Source organism: Crinia signifera, chromosome 2 (assembly GCF_055691185.1).
Source record: "Crinia signifera chromosome 2, ASM5569118v1, whole genome shotgun sequence".
In the NCBI taxonomy this organism is placed as follows: domain Eukaryota; kingdom Metazoa; phylum Chordata; class Amphibia; order Anura; family Myobatrachidae; genus Crinia; species Crinia signifera.
The window spans coordinates 342548191-342573818 of record NC_139218.1 but is presented as its reverse complement, the minus strand read 5'-3'; the positions used below and the strand labels follow the sequence as shown (position 1 = coordinate 342573818).

The 25628-nt window shown below is 43.6% G+C and overlaps 1 protein-coding gene and 1 pseudogene across 2 annotated transcripts in view; both read right to left on the bottom strand.

Moving 5' to 3' along the window:
- The window catches only part of RARG (retinoic acid receptor gamma), a 163821-nt gene that overhangs the window by 6622 nt on the left and 131571 nt on the right, over positions 1-25628 (bottom strand). For both annotated transcript variants that reach the window (XM_083169602.1, XM_083169603.1), the window contains 2 exons: positions 7052-7200; positions 5104-5245 (listed from right to left, as the gene is read on the bottom strand). In XM_083169602.1, the coding sequence (XP_083025728.1) occupies positions 5104-5245; positions 7052-7200 (291 nt within the window). The remainder of the gene's footprint in view (positions 1-5103; positions 5246-7051; positions 7201-25628) is intronic.
- LOC146060916 (U2 spliceosomal RNA) lies at positions 18919-19122 on the bottom strand (annotated as a pseudogene).

Sequence of the window (25628 nt, the reverse complement as noted above, 5' to 3'; positions counted from 1 at the left end):
TACCACTAAATGTAAAATATAAACATATTTGTGGTAAGAAAAAAATTAACAGCATTCACAAATATACATGTAAAACATAGATCAGTACTAAAGATATTCAATAACAATTGAGGGAGAAGGTATTTTCCCATGCTGAGCAGACTTTCTGACAGCAATCCTATTGAAGGATACTGCAATCAGCCTCACCTCAGTCTGAATGGACTGACCACATATAACAATACTTTATGGTAAAATAGCAAATGTTAATACAATCTGAAATATCTCAAGTTATGGGGATTTATATATATGAATCTTACTAGCGGACTTGATATATATTAGGATTGGTAATCTTGCAATAGCAGGACAATTGTGTTCATCCTACTAAATCAAATACATATCTCACAAGCAAACTATACATTACTGTTAACAAAACAATCACTTAATGTGATGTGCAGATAGACTAATACCATAAGTATAAAGTGTCAAGAGTAGCCATACAGTATAGTGCAAATGGGGTTGGATGCAGTTTCCTTAGGCGAACATCAACATATAACTCAGATAGTGGGAGTGACGGTTGTTCTGGGAAAGTATACTAGTCTTGTGTCTGCTGTCGGAGCACCATTACAAAATACCTCCTGACCTGAACTTTAACCCTAAAATTTGACCTTTGTCCGTGCCTGCAGGTGGTAGGTTTAAAGCACTACAGGGGACGGAGATGGATGATCGCCTTGGTCTCCTCTTACCTCTCACTGTCATATATCTCACTAAAACCAACCACTGTGTACATTGCAGGGAACCATGACCAATGGGGCGCTTGTTACACCAGCAAGGTGAAGAAAGTCAGTAAATCAAATTTAGATTAAATAATAAAACAAAGGTATCTTATCTCAAGTTCATCGGTTTCTCCGTTAGAGCATTGGGCTCTGAGCAGAAAGCCATATAAAGGCCTCACAGCAGATAAAAGTTATAAACTGTACTATAGTACTGACATCACAGCAAGCAAAAAGACTATTAAATAAAAAGTCAAAATACTTCTAAACCTCCAATACATGCGATGCAAAAAATGCATCATAAAACAGATTAGGATGATATTCTCTTTCCAATAACGCCGTTTTCCCCAATTCTGGTTTTAAATAACGTTTACCTTGCATTTCTCCCTAATGTCCATGTTACCGCGCTACTCTCTCTCACCCTACTCCCTTGTGTCCTGACTTTCCTCACACATTTCCTTGTGAACTTCCTTTTCACCTCGGGATAAAGTGTGCAGGACCCTAACAACAGGAAGCCAGGCGCCGGAAACCCACTTATAGCATGAGAAGGGCACACAGACCGAGCAGAGGAGACAGAGAGAGAGAGAGAGAGAGAGAGAGAGAGGGGCAGAGAGCAGTAGATAGGGAGAGATGGAGAGAAAGGGAGAGAGAGTGAGAGAGAGAAATAGACAAATGACAGGGGGGGGGGGGAGAGAATGAGTAGTTGAGAGAGATACAGTAGAAAGGAGAAAGAGGGTGAGAGATATCGAAAATGAGAGAGGGGGAAATGAGGGGGAGAGATATAGAAATGGATTTAGAGAAAGAATGATAGGGGGGGAAGAAAAGTAGAGAAAGAAAAAATGAAAGGGGGAGAGATAGAAATGGAGAGAAAGGGAATAAGAGCGAAGAGCAAATAATTTCAGATTTCTCATAATAAAGGCAGAAAAGATGGGATAGCGTGAGACAACATGTCTGATTAAAAAAAAAGAGGAGACAATAGGGGCTACAGATTGAGACAGGAAAACAGATAGGGAAGGCGTCAGTAAATATAAAGATAGATTGGGTGCATAAGCAATAGAAAGCTGAACTTGGAAGATTGAGAGAACATGCACAGCGTATACCTAGTGACTAATGACAATGATATGAATACAGGCAGATCTGTCTGCTAGTAAAGTCTGGCTCCAGTGAGTGGTGAAGGAATGTTCCCCAGGTGAGTCCAGGACTCGGTTATGAGAAACCACAGACAGGGAAAGTCACTGATTACAAGACGGAGCAGACAAGGAACATAGTAAAAGAGTGTGTAAATAACAGGCGGATGGTATGAGCATTGTGAATTATAATTTAAAGATATTGCGATTTTAACAAATGTTATAGAGATATCCATAGCCCAGTTTAGAATAGATTTTCTAAAGGTTTATACTAAATAACATTGCATATGAAATCAGATGAAAGCATGGATAGAGTACACAAGGAGGAATTGTTTGTCAATCTCTGCATTTGCAAATGGTGCACTATACTGCAGATCCCTAGTATAGATCCTATCACTAGTATAGATCCCTCTGTAATGGTGCCCACACACTAGAACGATTTTTGGGCCGATTGGCCGATTTATCGTCCAATGTTTACCGATAATCGGTCGAAAATCGGCCCGATGCGCGCTCCCGTGGATCTTTAGCTGATTCTTCTGATCTGACATGCTGCACGAAAGATCAGAAGATTTAACAAAAGATCCATAGGAACGCACACGGGATCTTAAGAAAAATCTTTGGTAAAGATGTGCGCTTGCCTGAAATCTTCTGTCCAGGACGGACAAAAGATTTCAAGGCTAATTTATGCACACATCTTACGATCGCAGATCTTTCTAGTGTGTGGGCACCAGGTCACATTATTTCCTTTATACAGGATGTTATACACTCTACATCCTTCTCTACGTAGGCTATTTTCCACAGCTCCCTAAATATTACTCTATATAAACATCTATATGCAATAGGTCACTCCAGGCATTGGTGTAGCACATCATCTGTTTTATAGAACTAGTTAAATTTGTTGGAATTGCACAGAATCCCTTTATTTTTGTATGCGTGCTTTGTCGATTGTTTGTACACTTGCTGCATTTATGGTAACATTGAATACTTCTGCTAAAAATGATAGTGATCAGAGAGTTCCTTCCTCATTCTACATCATTAGAATTTACTACAAACTCCAGTCGAATCTCTGCTACAAATGTACCCATGTTGGCATAAATTCTGTTGGTTACTGACTTTCTACAATTCAATGCATTGAGTAGAAGTATATTCATTATACACTTATAAGGGGGCCTTCAATCCTTTATTTTAGAACAGTTGAAAAATCGGCACTATTTCGCCGATTTTGGTCCAATTTACAATTGCCCTATTGAATCCAAGTGCTGATTTTCCAGCTGTCGGAAAATTGGGCATGGTCAGAAAACTCGTGGAACAGTGGATTACTCACCGATCCACGTGTTTTATGGAAAATACGGCAGTTTTCGGCTATTTTCTGCGGATGCAGATTCAACTTTAAAGCAAAGTCGAACCTGCATCAATGGAAAAGCCGGACAAAATGCCAGCAATATGTATATAACATGGAATACCCCCATAGATAGAAACAACCAGCTGTAAAAACTGGTCAAAATACAGATGCGTCCTAATACAAATACCCTCAATACTCCATGGGAAGGGAGATGTTTGGCGTGATTGTGAGATTCTGCTGGGGGTGTCTTTATTGGGACTTTTACCCAAAAAAGTGCCTTAGTAGCAATGTTCTGTGACTAGGATGCACCAGGAGACTGTGTTGATTGATTTGATATACAGTGCATCACTTTAATCCATAATTGTGTGTATTTGGCACATACTCAATGGTATCAAAACAATAATAAGGGGGGTGTGGGCTGCTCACAGGTGTCAGGAGTGACAACACAATGCTGTCTCCTCCTTTGTGACATAAGTCGGGTGCACTGTAACATTATGATCAGCACCCGATTCCTCTCACAGTTTAGGGGCCATTACTGCAGACAAGGCAGTCTCTGGAAGCTGCCCAGCATCTCCTGGACCACTGGAGTGACAAAAACATGGGTAAATCTGGGAGGTAAGGCACCCTTTCTATGAAGCCACACCTCTTCCCACGAGGCTTGCCCTGTTAGCAGCACGCTTACACGTGGAGTTTTTAGGCTGCACAGGGTGCCACTAAGGCCCATGCACATACTCCATGATAATGATGTCTGTGCATTTGTTCTAAGTGTAAGGCCACACAGGGAAGTTACTGTAGATTAATTGACTACAGCGCGTTCTGTGCTCCATCTGGAGCAGAGGAGGGGGCGGGAGCAGACAGCAGGGCGGTGGGCAGTGTGCTCCATGTGGAGCAGGGGGAGGGATCAGGATGGGCCACTGGGCTGATGCTAGCTCATCTTTCAGCCATCATTGCCCAGCGCCGTACAGACTGAGCGATGATGGTTGAAAAAGTGAAATATCATCGCCCAAACATGCTGGTAAAACCAGCAGATGAACCACCTTACTAACGATGATGCAGGAGTGCGCATCATCGCTAGTGGAGCATCGCTGGCCCATATACACTTGCAGAATTTCAGCTGAAAATCGTTCAAAACGGCCTTAAGAATCAGAAAGTGAGAGCTTTTTTTTTTTTAAAGTGGCAATCATTTACACTGAATGACCAGGTTGATTTTGCCACATAATTGATTGCCGCTTTAAAATTTTTTGAAAACTCTCTCACTTTCTGATTCTCACACCCTGTATGTTGAGAAATTGGAATTGAGAGCCTGACTAAGAGATGTATGCTAAGTTCCAATTTATAAATGGATAGCTTTCAAAGTTGGCCGTGCAGCTAAAAAGAAGTTATGATTTTTATAATACTATATCAATATAAATAAGTTAACTAGAACATACCATACAGCAAAGCCATAGACAATAAGGCACAAAGCCAAAAATACAAAGGGAGATACATAATTATTATATATTGTTTTTTTTTCTATATCTGTCACTAAATTGCATTTTACGAATAGGTTAAAATTCTGCAGTTTTCTGTAACTCTTCTCCCCATGGAGTTAAGGAAAAAAGAGTTTCTCACTTTGATGAGAGTGGTGGAGTGGGGCTCGATTGTTACTTGAGTATATGTTTATCCTTATGGAATTGAGAATCGAGGAGCCGCTCTGTGAAAAGAATCTATTTATATGAGTACCCAGGGGACACAGTGAGGTGCTGGGATTACAAGGAATGCAGAGTCCACAGCCTTAACCAAGTCAGACCATGGTGTGAAAGTGCTGACCCCTCTTCTAATGAAATTATCTATTTTCGTTAACCACCCTGAACAGCAGATTATTTAACAGTTTACAATAACTCACCTTCTTTAGACATGCCGACCTGAAAACATTTCTGTAGTCGACAAAACTGGCAGCGATTTCGTGTCACCTTATTGATCTGGCAGTTCTTATCGCGGTGACAAGTGTACACCATGTTCTTCTGTATGCTGCGACGGAAGAAGCCCTGCCAGAAACAGGGAATGGTGTGAGGCGAATGGATGGGGTGAGCATACAACAAAAGGAGTGAAGGGGAAAAAAAATTGGGGGCAACTTATATCAGAGCAAGTGGGTGGAACACATACAGGGGTAGATGTATGAAGCATTGATAAGGGAGGAGAAGTGATAAAGTGCCTGGTACTTTATCACCGGCCAATCAGCTCCTGACTGTTAAGTTACTGGGTTTAAAAAGGGACAGTTAGAAGCTGATTGGCCGGTGATAAAGTACCAGGCACTTTATCACTTCTCCTCCCTTATCACTGCATCATACATCTACCCCATTGTCTGATGGGAACGATGACAGACACTTACAATGAGGGATTTCTTACAATTGACATGAAATGTAAAAAAGAAATGATGAACCAGAACTTCGAGGAGATAAATAAGAGCGATAACTATCAAAACAAGGCAAGAGACTGCTTGCCATTGATCAAAAGAAAAATGTTCTAGCAAAATAATGGAATGTTTCTTTTAGAAATATGAAACAGTCCCTTTTCCACTCGAGCTGTTTAAATATGTACCACCCTCTGTGAGTCTTGTTAGTGAGCGAGCAGGGGATGGAGCAAATACTGAGCTGAAATCATTGATTACCCTAAACAGACACAGATGATGAATGCATCATGGCATGTGGAGAGGGGGACAAATGAGTGAGGGGAGAGCAAAACTCTAGCAGATGGAGATACTGAGACAATGACAGAGGAAAAGAGGGTGAAAGAGAGGTAAGCAGATTGTTGGATCAGGAATAACAGCACGTAAAGTGTACTCGCTGCCTTTATACAGCGGAGAGGGGTCATTTCTGAGCATGTAGAGTCATGCCACTAGCTCCTACAGATGGCTACTCTGTCGTATTGTGAATAGTATTATATATAAGTAGTTGTCTACAATGTAAGGAAAAGCTAAAACAACAATTACCGTAGGTGTTGATGTATCAAGTGGAGAAAAGAGGGCAGGAACAGAAAAGTGGAGAAGTTCCCGATAACATCCAATCAGCTTTGAGGTGGCATTTATCATTGTATAACATGACAGGTAGAAGCTGATTGGTTGCTTTAGGCAAATGTTCCACTTTTTTCACTGCTTGATAAATCAACCTTTTCTTGCAGATATGCGCATGGTATTTTGGGGGTGATTTTAGTTTACTCCCTATTTAGTGACTTTGGCCCCGTCCCGATTTTTGGGGGGCTGCGCGAACGTATGGTCTAATATGCACATGTTCAGGTTTGTGAGTGGCTTCGGCGACTTCCATAGTCACCGAGCCGACAATCATGTCTGCCAGGAGCAGACTGCTGATGTCACAGGACGTCAGCCTCCCACCCCATCTTCGTCCCGGCGCTCCAAAAAAAAAATCAGTTCCCACTAACTTTTATTTGCGAAGCCAGGAGACATCATTCAATGGTCAGTGACCATGCCAGGGGATGCGACTCGCATTTTAACAAGGGGAATCAGTGGGGACGGCCGTTCGGGTGGACGGCATCTCAGGCACTTGGTAAGCTGTGATCATTACAGCTTACCAAACCAACTATGAATTGGCCCCTTTATGCACAAGGATGTCCTAAAAGTGAATTAGGACTGGCCAGAGAGAATTAGGACTGGCCAAAGAGCTCTTTTCCATGACATCTGGAGAACATTGCTCAATTTATTATGAGTTATTGCAAAATTGCCCAAGTGTGTCATAAAACACTGGGCTTATACAATTCTGCTTCATGCGGCCCATCTTCATATGTCAAAAAGGTTGATCCCTTCCCAGAAAGGTATAGGATAGGTTATGGTGACTTACCTTGCACCCCTCACAAGAGCTGACCCCATAGTGATATCCAGAGGACTTATCATTACACACGAAGCAGGGCTTGTAAACACGTGGAGGTGGGGGAGGCGAGGGAGAGCTGGGGACCATCTCCTCTGAGCTGGTACTTTGCGTTTCCACAGCTGCACAGAAAAAGAAGTAAATAAAGTGGTTAGGATCCCATGGAAACTAGCATTTGAAGCACATCAACCTCAGCTATCAGGGATCTCATTTTCTGTAATGTGTCTGCCATTTATTGTAATGGCTGGTATTACAGCGCATGGAAGCTTTTTATGGCTACCTATGACATCCCCTTGAACCTTACTTGCTTTCTACTTCATAAAGGCTTTTAGAAATACTAATTCAAGATGTTGAGGCCAAAAGGTCAATAATCAAACATAAACATACCGATCATATATAGCATAACCAAGCTGATCCATCTTAACAATTATTTACAAGTGGTATTATCGGGAGTCACACAAGAAAGTAAAGGCAGTCGTGCACGGCCACTTGAAGCCTGGTGGTTATATAAGCTTATTCTTGCCAATTTTATGTAGTCATCCAGACAAAATACTAGTGAAAAGAGTTTTGGTCTTTGACAAACTTGATAGTATTATTAGTGCCTCGTGCTTGAGTTCATCGGTTTATTGCAGTATGTACAGATGACAAGTACTGACCAATAGGGACATAAAAGAAGCTACTGGTGGTGAGCTGGAAGAGATAGATGCTAACATCCTAATCTGACTCCTTCTAATACGCAGGGATTTCATTATTTCTTCCCGTTATTAGGCAGGGTCTTTGAGTAAAGGAAGCTGCAATGTGAATATCGTATAGACATGTGCTAGTAATTTACCACAGCCCAAAATAACCAGGAGAGGGGGAAAGAAGGCAGCCTTAACCCTAATGTAACCCAGCCTCCGCAGCCCCCTCAGGCTGAGAACATCCCCCGGGGCAGCTCTGCAGATGCTTTTTATCCTAGCTTTCAACACACAGAATTTCCTGTTACAATGCCCTGAGAATCACATTCCAGCATTGCCAGGTTAGAGGATAGAGGGCGAGCTTCTGTCCCTGGAGGGCAGTCGGCATAGAACCCCATGAGACTGCCTTTATCGCTGTCTCGTGATTGGAACATGAAGACATCATCTTTCTTTGTATCTTATTTGTATTTATTTTGTGTGTGTGTGTCACATATTTATATGAACTTCCTAACAATGGGGGTTATTCTAGTCCATTCTTTATGACAAAATCCTTCTTAGATGGACAAAACCATGTGCACTGCGGGTGGGGCAGATGTAACTTGTGCAGAGAGAATTAGATTTGGGTGGGGTTTTTCTTCAAAGTGAGATCTATATTGAAGTGTAAAATCATGCAGTCAGTATTTTCCCTGCACAGAAACAAAATAACTCACCCAAATCTAATTCTCTCTGCACATGTTACATCTGCCCCCCTGCAGTGCACATGGTTTTTTCCATCTAAGAAGGATTTTGTCAGAAAGAATGAACTAGAATAAACCCCAATGTATTTTCTACATGTGTAGGCCACCTTTAGAACCTTTAGCTAATACTAATCTGCGGGTTGGAATCATTTAGTCTACACTCTACAGCATGATGGTCGACAGTCATAAGGTTCAACACCATTAGGTCGACATGGGTAAAGGTTGGTTGACATGGGTGTAGGTAGACATGGGAAAAGGTTGGCATGGTTCTAGGTCAAAAGGTCATTACTTCGACAGGTCATTAGTTCGACAGTAAAAAGGTCGACATGGGGTTTTTCACTGTTTTTTTTTAACCTGAATGTCAACACAGTCGACATGGACACAGTTTACAGTGCACCGCATCCCCTCGCATCGCTCGCTGCACTTGCAATGCGTCGGGCACGGTGTCTCGCTACGCTCAGCACACTATTTTATTCTCCCACGCCCTGGTGGATAGTAGGGCATGAAATACCGCCTGTCGGCACATGTCAGCTAAAAAAACAGTGAAAAACCCCATGTTGACCTTTTGACTGTCGACCTAGACACTGTCGAACTAACGACCTTTCGACCTTTTCCCATGTCGACCTATTCCCATGTCGACTTAATGGTGCAGTACGGATGGTGTAATGGTTAGCATTACTGCCTCACAGCGCTGAGGTCATGGTCAAACTGTGCGGAGTTTGTATATTCTCCCCGTACTTGAGTGGGTTTCCTCCGGGTACTCTGGTTTCCTCCCACAATCCAAAAATATACTGGTAGGTTAATTGGCTCCAAACAAAATTAACCCTAGAATGTCTGTGTGTGCATGTACATGTGGTAGGGAATATAGATTGTAAGCTCCACTGGGGCAGGGACTGATGTGAATGTTCAAATATTCTCTGTAAATAAATAAATAATGGTGTCGACCATCATTCTGTAGACCAAATGACCGCATCCCTAATCTGCACCCTAAATCCCTGCTTTACATTAAGGGCTCGTTCACATTAATGCCTGCCGTAAACGCAGACAAGCCACACAGCACTGAGCAATTATCGCAAGTGTCATATATGTGATTCTGATGATCAGCTTCAATTTGCAATGTTCTTACAAATGAATACTCCATAAGACAAATACAAAGTGTTATTATTGTAAATACTACAAAAGAAGGTAAAAGCTATGATGAAATCACAAAGAAATATAGAAAGTTAAAACGCAGGTCATTACAAACCAAACACTATTTGGATGGAGCTACAGTATATTGGCTATCTGATAGCATATTATACATCATGTGTTAACGTTAAACCTAGGCTGGTCATATGGTCTTCGAAAACTATAATTACAACTTTTCCTTTGATATTCTGCATATGTAACAACTAGCTGTTAATCCTCACTAAGGAGTCATATAGGTTGCAAGTACCATTCATCAGCACATAGCGTCTTCTTTCTTGATGCTTTCATTCACACAGATTTGGGTGACAAAGACTGAGTGGTTTGGGACTAAGGGTAGGTATTCATTACAGAGGATGAATGAGCTATCTGAAGAGTGGGAGGACAGAGCACACAAACTGTCCTCTTGGAAGAATGTATAAATAGATTGGGTGAGATGTACAAAGCTTATAATGCTGAAAAGTTAACAAACGTGCGGTAAGGAACCCACAAAAGACTAGACTTCTCCAAAACATTAACACATACTGCTACATTGCACAAGGCAGGTTGAGTAGGATCAACTAATGGTAATAATGATCTTTAGGATTAGGTGTTTCTAGACGTGTTATACAGTATTTTATCCGCCACTTCCAGTGCACAAGCCTATATCACTAGTTATAGGATGCCACCTCCCCAACCTAGGCACAATGTTGTTACCAGCCGTTCCGCAACAGATCATTTGTTAATGTCAACCGCAAGATCTTAGCCCCAGCATTCTGGGATCAATGCCAAATATGAATGCCCTATATAAAATCAATTATGCCATATTAATTTTGCATAGCTGATTCATAAAATCAGATGCTACAAATCTTTGATTCTGTAGATAGGTTGCCAACACCCAGAGGCAGGGTGGGTACAGCAAGGGCTTCCCTTGCTGCATGGCTAGTAGCACCCAATAGGCGGGTGGGTGGAGCAACGGCTTCCCTTGCTGCATGGCTAGTAGCATCCAGTGGGCGGGTGGGTGGAGCAACGGCTTCCCTTGCTGCATGGCTAGTAGCATCCAGTGGGAGGGTGGGTGGAGCAAGGGCTTCCCTTTCTGCATGGCTTGCAGCACCTGGCGGGAGGATGGGTAGAGCAAGGGCCTCCATTGCTGCATGGCTTGCAGCACCCAGTGGACGGGTGGGTGGAGCAAGGGCTTTCCCTGCTGCATGGCTAATAGCACCCAATGGGCGGGTGGGTGGAGCAAGGGCTTTCCCTGCTGCATGGCTTTCAGCACCTGTTGAGAGGGTGGGTAGAGCAAGGGCTTTCCCTGCTACATGGCTTGCAGCACCTGACAGGAGGGTGGGTAGAGCAGGGGCTTTCATTGCTGCATGGCTTGCAGGACCATGGAGCAAGGGCCTCTCATGCTGCATGGCTTGCAGCACCCAGAGGCAGGGTGGATGGAGGAAGGGCCTTTATTACTGAATGGTTTACAGCACCCAGAGGGAGGATGGAGGGAGGAAGGGCCTCCCTTGCTTCATTAAGAAGATGCACCTACTTTTTTCAGTGATATGCCATTATGAAATATTTTTGGGAAATTGCATTCATTCTAATCTTTGTTTCACTTTGGAATTGTCAGGATCCACTCGCTGTTTGTGTATTCTGGGACAATGTTTAGAGGCACCCGCTCTCTACCTATTTCGGCACCTAAAAATGGCATCACGGTATCCTACAACAAGGAGCTGTAGGTGCAAGTGCAGAAAGCTATGTGCCTTTAAACAGTTCCAACAGTGGCAGCGGATCCCAGCAATTCCCCCATGAGCCAGTCCGGTTCTGCATGTTAGGACAGATGGCATTCTGCTGGTGACTGGTCAATGGCACGGTGTATGAAGACATTGGGAAAGCAGAAGTCGACTGAAGTTAAAATTAAGACGAAGTGTAAAGCTAGCTCCCTATAATATGATGTTCTGGTTGAACCAACAACCTTCACACTCTTTCTCAGTGTCAGATATCAGTAGCACACACTGTGCGATTGTTTCTTTATACATTACCAATGCCACACCACACATCATTTGCATATGTCCACCCATTTGGGGATGAGGTAAACCCTAGGAAATATCAGATTAGCAAAAATGCTCACACACTGCACAATGGCCCTTATTCTGCTTGGTGCGGCCGGAGCCGCATATGCGGCTCCGACCGTGCAGGCGAATCCCCGCCTTCCATACGGATCGCCACGGCCGTCCGTACGCGGACATGTGGCGGTCCGCATGAAAATGGCGGGGGATACGCCTCCACCATCTTGGAGCAGCCCCCTGCATTCGATGGTCACCGACCATCGAAGGCAGGGCCGCACGCTCCACCAGCTCCCGCACCCATAGACCTCACGGACACTTGTCCGTGTGAAAGCATGTATGGGGGCGGGCAGCTGACATCCGGCGATGTCAGATGCCCGCCCCCAACACATGCGTCACAGCCTCATTACCATGCGTACGCCCCGCGTTTGCATGGGAACGCCCATGAAACGCTGGGCGTATGCATAGGGAAATGAGGCTAATTAGCCCCTCACGCCCCTATCCACCCCCTTTGCGGCGTTCAAAAAAATTGTGCGGCGATTTCGCCTGCACATGCGCAGAGCGAAAACATCGGCGGAACGGCCGCATGCGGCCGTTACCGCTTAGATCAGAATAAGGGCCAATGTCAGGACCTTTTGTCTGACATCTTAACGCACAACGCTGCTCCGCACAGATCACTCAGTACACATCGCGGGTACATCACGAGTGTGCAGCGATGTGTGCTGAACGGTCCATGAATAAGCATGTCATCAGCACCAGCCGACCTGTGTGTACGGGGCTTGAGGGGAAACAAGAGGCAGGAGAGAAAGAGACTGAGAGGCCGTAGAGGAAGAGACTGGGGAGGCAGTGGGACAGAGGGGGTAGTCACAGGAGGGAATAGAGAGGGGGAAAAACTTGGCATCCCTAGGGGCAAACACAGTATAAAATAAGTTTGCGATTCCAAATTCTCTTAACTATGTTTATTTATAACGTGTTCAATTATAGTTCAATTGTGCACCTTTAGGGCTAAACTGTACTAACTAAAATGGATTTGTACTTAAGAAATGCAATTGTTACTTATTAATGAGCACAGGCCCATTCCGCTGTATTTCTCTACGTGATACAGTGCCGCAATATTAGTTTACATCGTCTTCCTTGTATGTCTATTTAACAATAAGACGCAACAGAAAGCCTATGTGGCAACCTGCATGAATTAATGCTCTTACTTAACTTGTATTTATTTCATTTATTTTATGTTTATAATACACGCATTAGATAAATAATTTAGACCATTGAAGTAGGCGAATACACCTTCTGCTGCTGTACTACCTACCAGTCTCAACCGCTGTAATAACTATAAAGAATTATCAGCCAAACAAACATTATCAGGAGCCAGACACCAACTGCAGCCATAGAGATCTATATAATATATACAAAAGCGAGCCAAGAGCAACATTTTAGTGGCCATGAATCCCTTCCTTATTAGATTTTCTCAGCCCTGCCTTAAATTCACGCATATACAAGGAACTTATACATGAGAGGAATTTATGAGGTCTTAAATAAATGTCAAGTCCTTTGTCTGGGGAAGTTTAAAAGGAAAATATATCCTCAATGAGATTACATTATTTTAAGAAGACAGTAAAACATACAGAGAAAGGTGTGCGTGTTTGTTTGTGTGTACGTGTGTGTTGTTTGTATTCGCTTGTCAGATTTAAGCATGAACAAATGTACAAGGGGTGTGCAATAAGTTTCTGGATGTGCTGTACAGAAGTAGACACAATCTGACTGTCGTGTGGTTGTGGACTGTAATTCCTGACTAAAGTTACGGTGAAATGACAAAGCACAGAACCAAATACGAGGGTGGATCAATAAGTACCTGTGTTTGAAGACAGGTGGCGTTGCTGAGGAAAGTTGGTATTACTATAGTGCAGGGGTGCTTAAACTATTTTGCTCTGGGACAATAAAAATTAATACAGGACCCCAGCAAGTTACTACTGAATGTATGATCAGTGAAGTGACTGCTTTTGTGACAGTAAGGCAGTGGGTAATGGAGGGGACGCAAAAGGGTGACAGGGGGATGGAAGAGGGAAGCAGTGGGTGTTTACTCAACGAGTTATACCTTGTCCCCCTCCACAGACACATTAGCCTAACGATCAGCAACATGGAGTTGTGACCCCATGCTGAGGTGGTCGGGACCCACTTTGGGGTCAGGACCCACAGTTTGAGAACCGCTGCTATAGTGTATATATTTCCATCTTTCTAACAACGCCATACCAAATTTCAGATTGATTCATAGGTTCGTTTTTTTTCCCACCACAACAATGCACCAGCTCCCTCATCCGGAATTATTGGGGCCAAATTGCATGATTCGCGCTATGAATTGTTGCCGCATCCACCGTACTCGCCGACTTGGCTCCCTGCGACTTATTTGTGTTCCCTAACCTGAAAACATGGCTTGCGGGGCAAAAAATGCAGCTCAAACGAGGAGGTCATCATCGAGACAGAAGCCTACGGCAGTTTGACAAATCATTTTAAAGAAATGGCAGGGACGTTGGGAAAAATGTATTCCCGTGAAAGATTATGTTGAAAAATAAATAAAAAATTTGGTGAGAAATGTTCGTCTTCATTCTTAACACAGGTACTTATTGATCCATCCTCGTGTAAGCAACACTGCACACTGAAGAAGTTGGCATCACTTCTACCACAAACTCTTTATGGCGTTCCACAGAGGCCACTGGAGAGCAATGATCTTTTTCCACTACAAGAGTGGTCTGTGACAGCTGAAGAGTTTTGACCGACCACGGGCTGCTTTACGAGAGGAAGAACGATCCTGAACAACTGTGTTTGAGTGGTTTGCCGAATTTCAGAGTGTAAGACAGTTCCTGTGCCAAACTGTGTCCCAGGGTGACCATCAGGATCCATCTGCTTGATACTGCATGAAAAACTTGGACTCAAGCAAGGTTGCTGCATTCTGGGTGCCTCATCAGCCCAACAGTGGCATTTAATCCTGGATCTACAGTTTTTACCCCAAGACACACAACAGTTGGCCCGGTGGATCCCAGTTAGAGGTGAGCCACCACATAAGTATCTACATGAGTGCAGCACGGCCAAGCAGATGGTGGCTGTTTTTGTGGCCAAGCGTTTTCATATCCCTACTGTACCACTTTAGAAGCAGTGCATCCTATAGACAAGTCTAGGAAACAGTCCAGACCTGACCCCTTGCGACCTTTGTGATCCCACAATTCATTGCCTGGGATTCATTTTGAGTCACCCAAAGCTGCAGTAAAGACTTTCGCCCAGCATGTACAAGACACACCTGCTTCATACTGATCCAGCTGCTTCACCAAGTGGTTTGAGTGCATGCCAGTTTGCACAGACTCCTCAGGCGAATACTTTGACAAAATGTAATGTTCACTTGAAATATACCGTTGTGCATCTAGAAACATGCAGCACACCCCTTGTATCAATAAATCATCACCTGATAATAAGAGGCCTATTAGTTTAAGTAAATGTTATTGTGCATTCTATAGCATTGGAGATATTTACAATATGGGTGTTTCCTCAGATATCAAAGATATTTGAGGTGGTCCCTCAATTTTCACTTGCCAAAGTAGGCTACATAGCTTCTAGGGGACTGCAAAAATATGCCAAGCTCCAAAGAGCTTAGTCTTTAGGAGCTGGCATCCCTAAGCTAATGTATCTGGCTCATTTCTGTCTGTGCTGAAGGCTCTTTCAGAGAGATATTTCAATTCCTCTCCAGTAGTCCAGACAGTCCTCCTATACTTTGCTGTGACAGAATCTTATCTGCACCAACCAGAGATTATTTATGAAGTGGCCTGAATCAAGGGGAGAATTTACTTAGATGGGAGTTCTATTTCACAGGGCAACCAATTAGATATGATCTATTATCTTTTAGAAGGTGCTAAATAAATGATAAGTAGATTCTGATTGGTTGTCCATAGCATCCATGTGAAATAGAACGCCCATCTTAGTAAATTTCCTTCAACATGTCTAATCGTCTTAAATAGTGGCAATAGGAGGTGCTGTTCATTGGGGCTTTTTTCCAGAGTTTTAGAATAGGCCCCTCAACCAAAATATATCATTAGACACAGGAGCTTATAAAGTATGTACCGTATTCTTTTTCTTTACTATGTGATTTAGGTATGTTCTTTCCTCTATAGCCTTACAGTGGCCACAATGGTCATGTGAGCCTGATTCAGGTGCTTGGCTCAGGCACTGAATAGGATCAATATTCAATTAGCAACAGGCATAGGTGGATAAATTGGGTGTAATCTGGACAAGCAAGTGATTACTGACAGTGGTCAATAAATCCATCAACCCCAAGGAGTATCCCAGTACGTGCATTGGCTTCACATTGGAAGTTGTGGCCTCCTTCAATCACATGTTGATCTGGAAATCCCTGGGGGAGGTGTTCGCTTCCACTGGGACTGAAAGTCTGGACTGCGATTAGCTGAAAGTGCTGCCATTGTGAAGCCACTCTGCCTGATAGGAGCAGGACTGATTACTGTTACTTCTGTGTATGTGTGGCCAACTTTACATTAGTATTAGATATTATTTTATCTACCAGCCAATCAGTTAGATAGACAACTCACTATCTGTCGCCTTTAAATGACTTAAAAAAAAATCTCTGATCAGATTTTTTTTGAGCTGGTAAAAAAAAACCAAAGAGAAAAAACTGAGAACATTAATCTTTCAAAACGGTCGTAAAATGTTTTCGGCAGGTTTCATGTTTGTGAGAACATTACCTAATCTGGTGACACAAGACTACTAGAGAAGCACCAACATTATGGGTGGATAATCTACATGTGACGCGATATATACCATGAAGAAGTATACTATGTATGACCTTTGAACTTATGTCCATGTATGTTTTCCTGTCTCTGCAAGCGATGTGTGTGCATGTATTTTCCTGTATGACTGACTTGTGTGTGCTGGGTGTGTGTTTTAGGAATGTTAGTGTGGTTATTGCTCCTCTCTGTCACAATAGCTGAAATGCTCTAGCAGGACTAAGCTGAAAATCTTTTCAACACCTGGGGGGGGAGAGAGTCCTTCCCCCACTAATGCAAACACCCCTCTCATGATCCTGCCAAATTGAGAACTGACATAACCGGTCCCTCAGGTACAACATACTGCTATTAACTCATTCCTTGCAACTGATAACACCGTATCCTGCAAGGTCGGTATTAATGACACCTCATTGGCTCTGCTGACGGACAGGTTATAGAGTCAAGGGAGCCGGTTATTGCTGTACCAAATCTGTGACTACAGAGACTACTACTACATCCAATCATTGAGACATCGCTAAAATAACATTTTCTGAATGAGTGCGCAATGGAAATGTAAAGTACAACATGAACCAATTCATCTGTTATCTAAAAGTCCCCCTCACTTTCCCACTATGGGAAATATGAAACCATGGAAGAACACAAGAGTTGATCGATGAGGACCAGATTATGAATTCACACCTACAGTGATTTGTATCCATCCATGGAAGGATTAACTAGGGTTGCGTTCAGCTCTCTACAGTACATCTGCAATAGTGATCAATGATCCCTGTGGCCAATCCATTATGTTTTGCTATTGGACAATTACGCATAGCAATATGAATGCAGTCTATTCATTATAGACCAAGCATAAGCAATGTTTAGTAAGTGGCTGATTGCAGCTTACAGTAAACAGATGGTATACAAATCGCTTTAAAAAAACGAGGCCTTATTGAGTCTCGCTGGAAAATCCAAAAGTCTGGATGCCTACTATGATCATGTGACTAGGGAACGTCATACGCAGACACCTCTATGTGAACACACTGCTCCCAACCACTAAAGCAGCCCTCATCACATACTGTATATATATACATAAAATAACTGGTAATAATAACTTACACCTCCTCCATGCAGGGTGTGCAAGATAAATGAATGAATGCAAAGGTCGTGTACAATCCATACGCATAAATTTAGAATAGGTCACGATTTTGGCTACTCCTCCAGTAAATAAAATATATGGAGGGAATAGTAATAATACAATTATTATCCCCGGTATGATTAAGTGTTTGATTACAAAGATCACTGAGCATGCCAATGTCTATTGTGAGGTTCCGTTTATACGCTCAGATGGGACCTGATGAGAACAAGTCAATCACAAGCTACAAAAGTTTGAAGAAACTCAGGGAGCCCGAGGTGTGCTCCCACCACCACCAGTGACGTGACTAAACGCGTGCACAGGGGGCAGCCGTACAGAACTTGTGGCCCTCTCCCAAAGGAGAAAGGCCCCATGGTTCCCCTAACCCCCCTCAACCATAAGGCCGAGGAAGGGAAAAAAGGGATCGGTGGGTCCTCTTCGCCGGAGCTCAGAGGGACCCGCGTTTCCTCCACCCCCGGAAGGGTTTCGGACGGTGGGTCCTCCGCACCCGAAGGTTTGGAAGGACCCGCTTAGGCTTCCCTCCGCCTTGCGGCTCGGGGTTGCCCTCGAGGGAACCGGGACTCTCCCCAAAAGGTGAAGAGTCCCAGTCACGTTTGGGGAACGGAAGGCCCGTTAGGGACAGCCGCACTACCCAAATGAAAAAACGTGACAAACTAACGAAAAACGTGAAGTGCAAAACGTGCAAATCATAAAAAGAAAAGAATAAGGCCCTAGCCAGAAGGCCGGGGGGGGGTGTGAAAAATTGTCCTACCCCATCCAAAAGGACAGGGTAAGGACGTGAGGCGCTAACCTAAAGGGAAGTGCGCAGTGCGAGTGCCATTCGTGCAAGGTGACTTGGGATCACCCGTGCATGTCCGGCACCCCCGAGTTTCCCCGGGGGCACAGTGCAGCCTCGGACTCCAGGCAGCCAGCCAGTCAGCGTCCGACCAAGTGTTTCTCCGTCTCACCAGCAGGTACTTTCCAGCCCCTGGCATGGGAATGGGTACTCCACTGGGCTTTTCGAAAGACTCCCTTAGGGGCTGCACCCCCCTCGGAAGAGCAATCTACTCAGTCCCAGTGTTTCTCCGCTCCCAGGGTTAAGATACTCGGCTGAGCTTTTCGCGGTCTCCCCATCAGAGGCTACGAACCTCTGGAACAGGAGCCATCTACTCAGTCCCAGCCTTTCTCCGCTCCCTGGGAATGGATACTAGACTGAGCCTTTCGCTGTCTCATCCTTCGGGGGCTACGAACCCCGTCAAGAGAGTCAAACTACTAAGCCCAGTGTTTCTCCCCCCCTCCTACCAGTGGGTTTACGGAGCCTCCTACCACTGGCAGAGGTGAAGATACTTAGTGAGACTTTTCACTACTCCCGGGAAAAAACAGAGGGGTCCCACACCCTCCGCCCATCAGAGCAGCTACTCAGTCTCACTCTATTCTCTGCCAGAGGCCAGTCCATACCCAACTGATAAGAACAGATACTACACTTGATCTTAGCCAAAAGGCCGAGCTACAAGCTCACAAGCTACAAAAAGCCCACCTGAGCTAGCTGGGAACAGGAGGGCAGTAGGAGGAGGGGGATCGAGCTTATCTCCTTGATGGCTCATCTCAGCAATGCCATTTTCCCCAAGTAAATAGAACCAAGGAATTAAGATCTTAATCAGCAATTCTCTGTCTACATCCCTTTGTATGTATATAAAGGAGTGAAGAATGGCGGGGGTCCCTTTTGCCTGCTGAGAGATTCAAATGCAGTAAGACAGAGGTGTTTGTGGTGGTAGGGGGGGTGGATGTTGATTTAGAATATGAGCCATTGTCTTATCTTAAAGAGGTGAAAATCACTCTGCTTTCCAGGCATAGTGATCTCAGTCAGTGATGTTTTGCATTGTAATTGCTTGCCTGCGTGGGAGGGGGAGGCAGGAGGTAATCCCTTTCTTATAAAAGACCATCCGAAAGTAATACCTGCAATTGGGCTGAATAGATACAACCAGCAGTGGGTAAATGCAGCAACTCTAATGGATACTGTGCACGTCTGTGGATCTTGTAGCTTGGGCACATGTGCATATATTTACTATATATTTAGATTAAATAGTCAAAACTGAATGAAGATGCTGCTTTGGCAGACAAAGCAAACATATCTGTAATCATAATAAACAGCCGTTGTAATAGTTCTTCTTGCACATCTTAAGTACCCCCCAGGGGAGGTGGTGGGGGTGGTAGGGTGCATGGCACAGATTGATAAAGTCTGCTCTCAGTGACAGCTAGTGTCATTTTGACTCATGCTTCCCATAAGTAAAATGATGATAAATCACTCATTAATATAGAGAGGATGATTCAGAAGCAAATATTTCTTTGTGGCAAATGCTCGTTCGTCTCTGACTAGTCAAATGGGTCTGGCATTATTGGGGGTACCACTACCCGTGGAAATGTTAACTTTGATTAAAATAGATTTCTTGTAAAGGAAGGAAATGTGTGTCATGATTACAGCCAGGTACATGCCCCTGTTGGCTAAACTACCGTACGAGTTCTGCAGAAGGGAGTGTAAATCTAGTAACTGACATATCAATGCAGCCGCAAAATAGCGCACATGACCAGTAGGAACCGTGCGACATTCATCTGTTCTGTGCAGGCTGACCGCTACATTACAGGGAATCTATACAATTGCTTTTATTTTACAAAAGAAAACGACCCTGTTCCTAAGAGCTTGCAATCTGATCACTCTTCTAAAATGAAGCACACAATTATAAATTACATCAGCAAAGAACCAGTCACCTCTCTAAAGAATTAAGCCACTCTGTCGTTTTCTGGAGTTGAACTGTCATGCTCAGGGGAATTAGGTCAGTCGTCAGACAATGTTTCCTGAAGCAGGGCGTCAGGGCAGAGATATCTAGGCTATGCTTGTCTGTCCTGTTCCTACCTGGCTTCAGATAAGCTTGAATGAATTATCAGGTAATCTAATTATAGAGAAGTTTTAGATATAGGATCGCTCAGTCTTTGGCACGCCTTCACTATAGTGGAAACTGCAGCCTAAAACGAGAGTAATTCGACAACTCCATAGATCCTGACAAAAACAGTGTCCTTAAACATTGGCAAAAAATATATGTAAAAAAAAAAAATTAGTTTCGGGCTCCGGTCTGTTCAATGCGGTATAAAAGTTCAGATCATTAGGCCTTATGATAAATAAGTCTTTAGTACTTCTTTGTTGGAACAGAATGGATGAACATTCTTCCAAAACCAATGATCATCACAGTCAGGTTTGTAACTTCATTATGTTGAGCCAGTGCTTCTCTGTGCAGCTCTCTTTGCCATGCACAGACCTCTACTTGGAAGCATGCAGCACGGATGGTGCAGTGGTTAGCAGAGTTTTTATTAGAGATGTGTGGGTTCGGATTTACCGCCAAAGTAGTGCAAGGTTGGATTCATCCATACTGTTCTTATTGGCTATCCAAAACATGTGACAGCCAATAGCCAATAAGATCTGAGTAAATCCAAACCCTCAGTTTTTAGGTTCTCTCAATGGTTGTGTATGTTTCCAAAAGCATACCAGTAGGTAATTAGCATCTGACAACAAATGAATACTAGTGTGTAAGTGATGTGCGCTTGTATGTAAGAACTTTAAACTGCACCCTAAAATGAGACAGCCACTGCAATGACTGACATATATTCTTACAAAAACTGCTTGTGGTATATAAATAAGCAAGAATAATAATTCAATTCACATGTATAGAACACATAAAAAGAGTGGCACACAGACAGGGAAATGTCCGAAAATGACACTGTTGGGCCGAAAGACTGACTTTGGGACATGAGCTATAAAAAAAAAAAAAATTGAAAACCAAATTACAGAGGAGACTGGTTACATAACATAGCCAATGTGAGGCTCCATTGTATAAACAACTTAATTACATTCATCTGCTGCAACCTTGAATAAAACACGCGTGGCTCTGTTATGATGTGACACTTGTGAGGTTAGATCAGGTCAGCGAGAAGTCGCTGAATTAATTAACTCTGACGATTGTGCTTCCCCCTTAACAAAACTAATATGCGGCACACAGAATTCTATATGGCTATATCAGGAATCTTAGCTATGTATATGCGTACAGTATCCAGTGAAGAGATATTTACGACGTTTCTTTAAAATGTAAGAACAGATCATTCTTATAGCATGTAAATAAGGCAAAAAAAAGTATCATTTTACTACAATTAACTTTCGTGGTCAACTGTCCCCAATCCTTGTTGCAGGACACATTTACGGTTTGCGCTGTGTGCATGATGTTGACAGATATAAACCCATCTTCTTTTGTACATTAATGTTTATTACCTGTACTGTTACAGGCACGCCGGGGGTTCTTATGTATGTTGACATAAGTGGATGTAATATACAGAATTATTTCTGGAATGTGAAGAGGATAAACCTACTGTGCTAAATGCTGTTGTCTCCTTCCTCCATATAATGGTAGCATATATGGGGTATATTCAATGCCAAACAGGCAAGCTATGATGGCAAGCAGTGCCTATTGCTCGCCCTCAGTATTCAACTCACCCCCTGCACTCACCGTTTTCACCCCGCTGTTTTTAAAAAGTGAGGTTGAAAAGGCAAGTGCGGCCATCAAAATGGCGAGACTCGCGGCTATATGCAGCGGGCTCACTGTATTAGCGGCAAATTTCGCCGTTGGGGGGATCCTCATCGTCTTCCGACGGAGAGGATTTCCCTAGAACATATAATAGGGTAAGCGGCTGGCGAGGGGGTTAAACGGCGAGGATGGTTTGTTTTCAGTGTTCCTCGACAAAAACAAGCCATCCTTGCCATTAAAACCCCTCATTGGCCGCATTGAATATACCCCATAGGGCGGTATTCAATGAGGCTGATTTGCCAGGTTTTTATGGCGATTTTGTGCTGTAAGGCGAATTTCTGACTAAAACGGTGAATCACCCTATTCAATGACCAGATGGCGAATACATTTCAAGGTTTTTTTCGCCATGATTCACCGAGTAGCAATCGCTATCTTTTTATGGTGAAGTGGAAGGTGAACTTTTAAATTAAAGTGTTTTGTTTTTTACAATTGGTGTAAAAAAATCTGGAATTTTATTCTGAGGAGGGGCATGCTATTTTTATTCATGTGCTGTAAGCACATGAATATATATTTAATTAAAAAAAATATATATATTTTTTTTTTACACAGACCAGTCAGCAGGGGGCCGGAGCCGAGCCGCTCATTAGATATTCATATATTCACTACACCCGATCATTACATATGCATGATCGGGTGTAGTGAATATACCCGGTCCCCTGCTGGCACCCCAGGGGGGCAGCCTGTGCTGCCTGGCACCCAGGGAGCCCACCTCCCCCCCACAAACGTTCTGGGACAGGCAGGGAGACTTCCATCTCCCTGCCTGCCACCGTCCTCAGGCTCCCTGCGGCGTCCGCCGCAGGAGCTCAAATTCGCCGGTCAGGGGCAGCGAGCCCCTGACTCGTTGAATACCGGAGCCGGCGAGGCTCCGGAACGCAGCGAGCAGTGGCAAATGTGCAGGGAATCCGAAACAGGATTCGCTGCACGTCGCCGGTATTCACATTGAATACCGCCCATAGTCTTTCAGTATATAATAAAATAGGAAAATATAAACACGAGAGTGCCTTTACTCTGCTTTATTAATAGAATGCTGACAATTTATTAAGTGAAATAAATTAAGTACAATGACATTAAATTCGAAGGTAAAAGAGTCTCAGCCCAAATGGATGAGTGGAAGCAGCCATTTTATGGGCTGCACCATATCTCACACATTTGCGGAGGATCAATCAGGAAACATGTAGTAGTGACGTGGCCTTGTCACAATGTGGCTGTGGCTGCATCTTGACCGGGGTGTGGTCACACCTGTGGGCATGCCTACTACGCTAGGAAGCTCCTCAGTGTGCACAAAGGCCAGGTGTATCCATGCTTTGCCCTGTGCCCAATGGGCTGCTGCAGTAAATGGGACATTCCCTAATGTTCTGATTAAGGGGCAAAAATGTGATACCGAGCCCTTAAATCATGAATCTGCCACATAAATATAAACAGTTGGGGTGGTATAGTAAAATGAGACCCGGTTACTACGGTCATCACGTTGAGGCACAAAATGCCCCATTCCTCAGTGATAGTTTTACTAAATTAGTATGCTACATTGTAATGAATGATGTGCTTTCTGTATCAACGTACTATACAACAGCCATGTCCATTGCGGGCATGAATTAAATACTAGGCACGTTAAAGCACAGTTTCCCTCTGAGGTGTAAGATCTAGGATGCCCTCAGACAGAACCTATCACTAATGTTTTAGACAGCGACAGAAAGCCCACAGAAAGGCGAGAGGCATTTGTCATTGTGCCCTGTGATTTCTGTACATGAGATGGGTTCCTTCTGACTCATCAATTCAATGGGTCTCGGTTTTGGTAACTGGCAACAATGACCAGTGTAGTCTGAAATGATGCATTCGGACCCCTGATAGGTGCAAGCATAGAATTTTGTATCCACACACATTTAGGCCTTTAAATATAGAAAAATTACGCAACATAAAGTGGTTATTTTAAAAAAATAAAGTATTTTCGAATCAGTATTAATTGCATCCCTGACCAATATAGAACTGCATGGTAGCACCTCGTATTATGTATTAAATTATTGCGTGCCATCCAAGGTCCCCCCCTTTTTCTAGTATAGAACCGCAGCCGTGTCTATTCGCTATAACACTGCGCTAACAGCAGCCTCCCATTCAAAATGATATAGTACTCAGATTTAATTTACTAATACAAAAGTAGACATGTGCCCTCTTGTCTATAAATACAACCAATAATATATAAGCGGTATAACATGCGGCAACTTATGTCTGACTACTGGGAATAGGGTAGAAGCTGCAGGTAATTCACAAGTGAGTAACAGAGTCACTGATAATGCAACCAGCAGATACTGTATTAAAATAACAGGACATTCTGTTAGTTATTCCTCACATACGTAAATACAGTAATAGAACCCCATGGAGTCTCCTCTTCTCTTCAGTCCCGTCCCAAGGTATAAAGGAAGGAGAGATTCAGCAAATTCTTTCGATTATTCTCTTGGCAGACCACCCTCTTTTTACACACGACATGCACTTGACATCATTAAAGTTTAACGGGATCACACAAAAAAAGTCCCTTAGTGCTCACAGTAATCCCCTTCCCATGACAATGAGGATCCATTACAAAAGACTGCCTTGCCCCGTTCCTGCAGCACTCTGTATTGCTCTGCTGAGTCTGGATTTTTATGTGTCACATCAGTCACAAGCACAAACACTCCCAGAAATGCAGAAACACATACACAATGGCCTGTATTTATTAAGAGGTGGCATCATTGGGTTTCTTTGTTGAACATGATGCCTTATGTCTCAATGTCTCACCAGTGCTCATATTGTGATCAATATTGATCTCACCGGACAGGCAGTAACTTCCCAGACAAGACGTAGCAACATCCAGTATGCATTCAGAAATACACATACCACTGATATTATTATTATATAACATGTACAGGCCATTTCTCAGCTAGATGAGACCTATGGCTGTGATTTGGACAGAGCCTGTGCAGGGATATCTGGGAACCAGTTCATGGAGTGACACCATCTCTCCCAGTGGTAGGGGTGGGGTGCTGTCTGGCTGTGGTAAGAACAACGCTCTTCCGGCTACTCGGCACCATACAAGAAGTGATGTAAGCTGCTTTGCAGTTTTGTCACACAGAGGCGCTATGCTGGGATCACCCCACTGAGACCTGAGAAGGATGCTGCACAATGGGCGGGATTCTCTAACAACCCCCGCAGCACATAGCCGGCACTCGCATTGTTAATAATCGCATATGCAGTAACATATGCGATTATTAACGCCAAGGCGATGACCGGCGATGTGCTGCGGGTCCCCCCTCCCGCATTTTTGTGTTTGGTGAATCTCGCCCAATGAGTGGCAGGGCAGATGTACTAAGCTATGGAGAGTTTGGAAACGACTGCACTAGGCAATGCTTAAAATATATTTT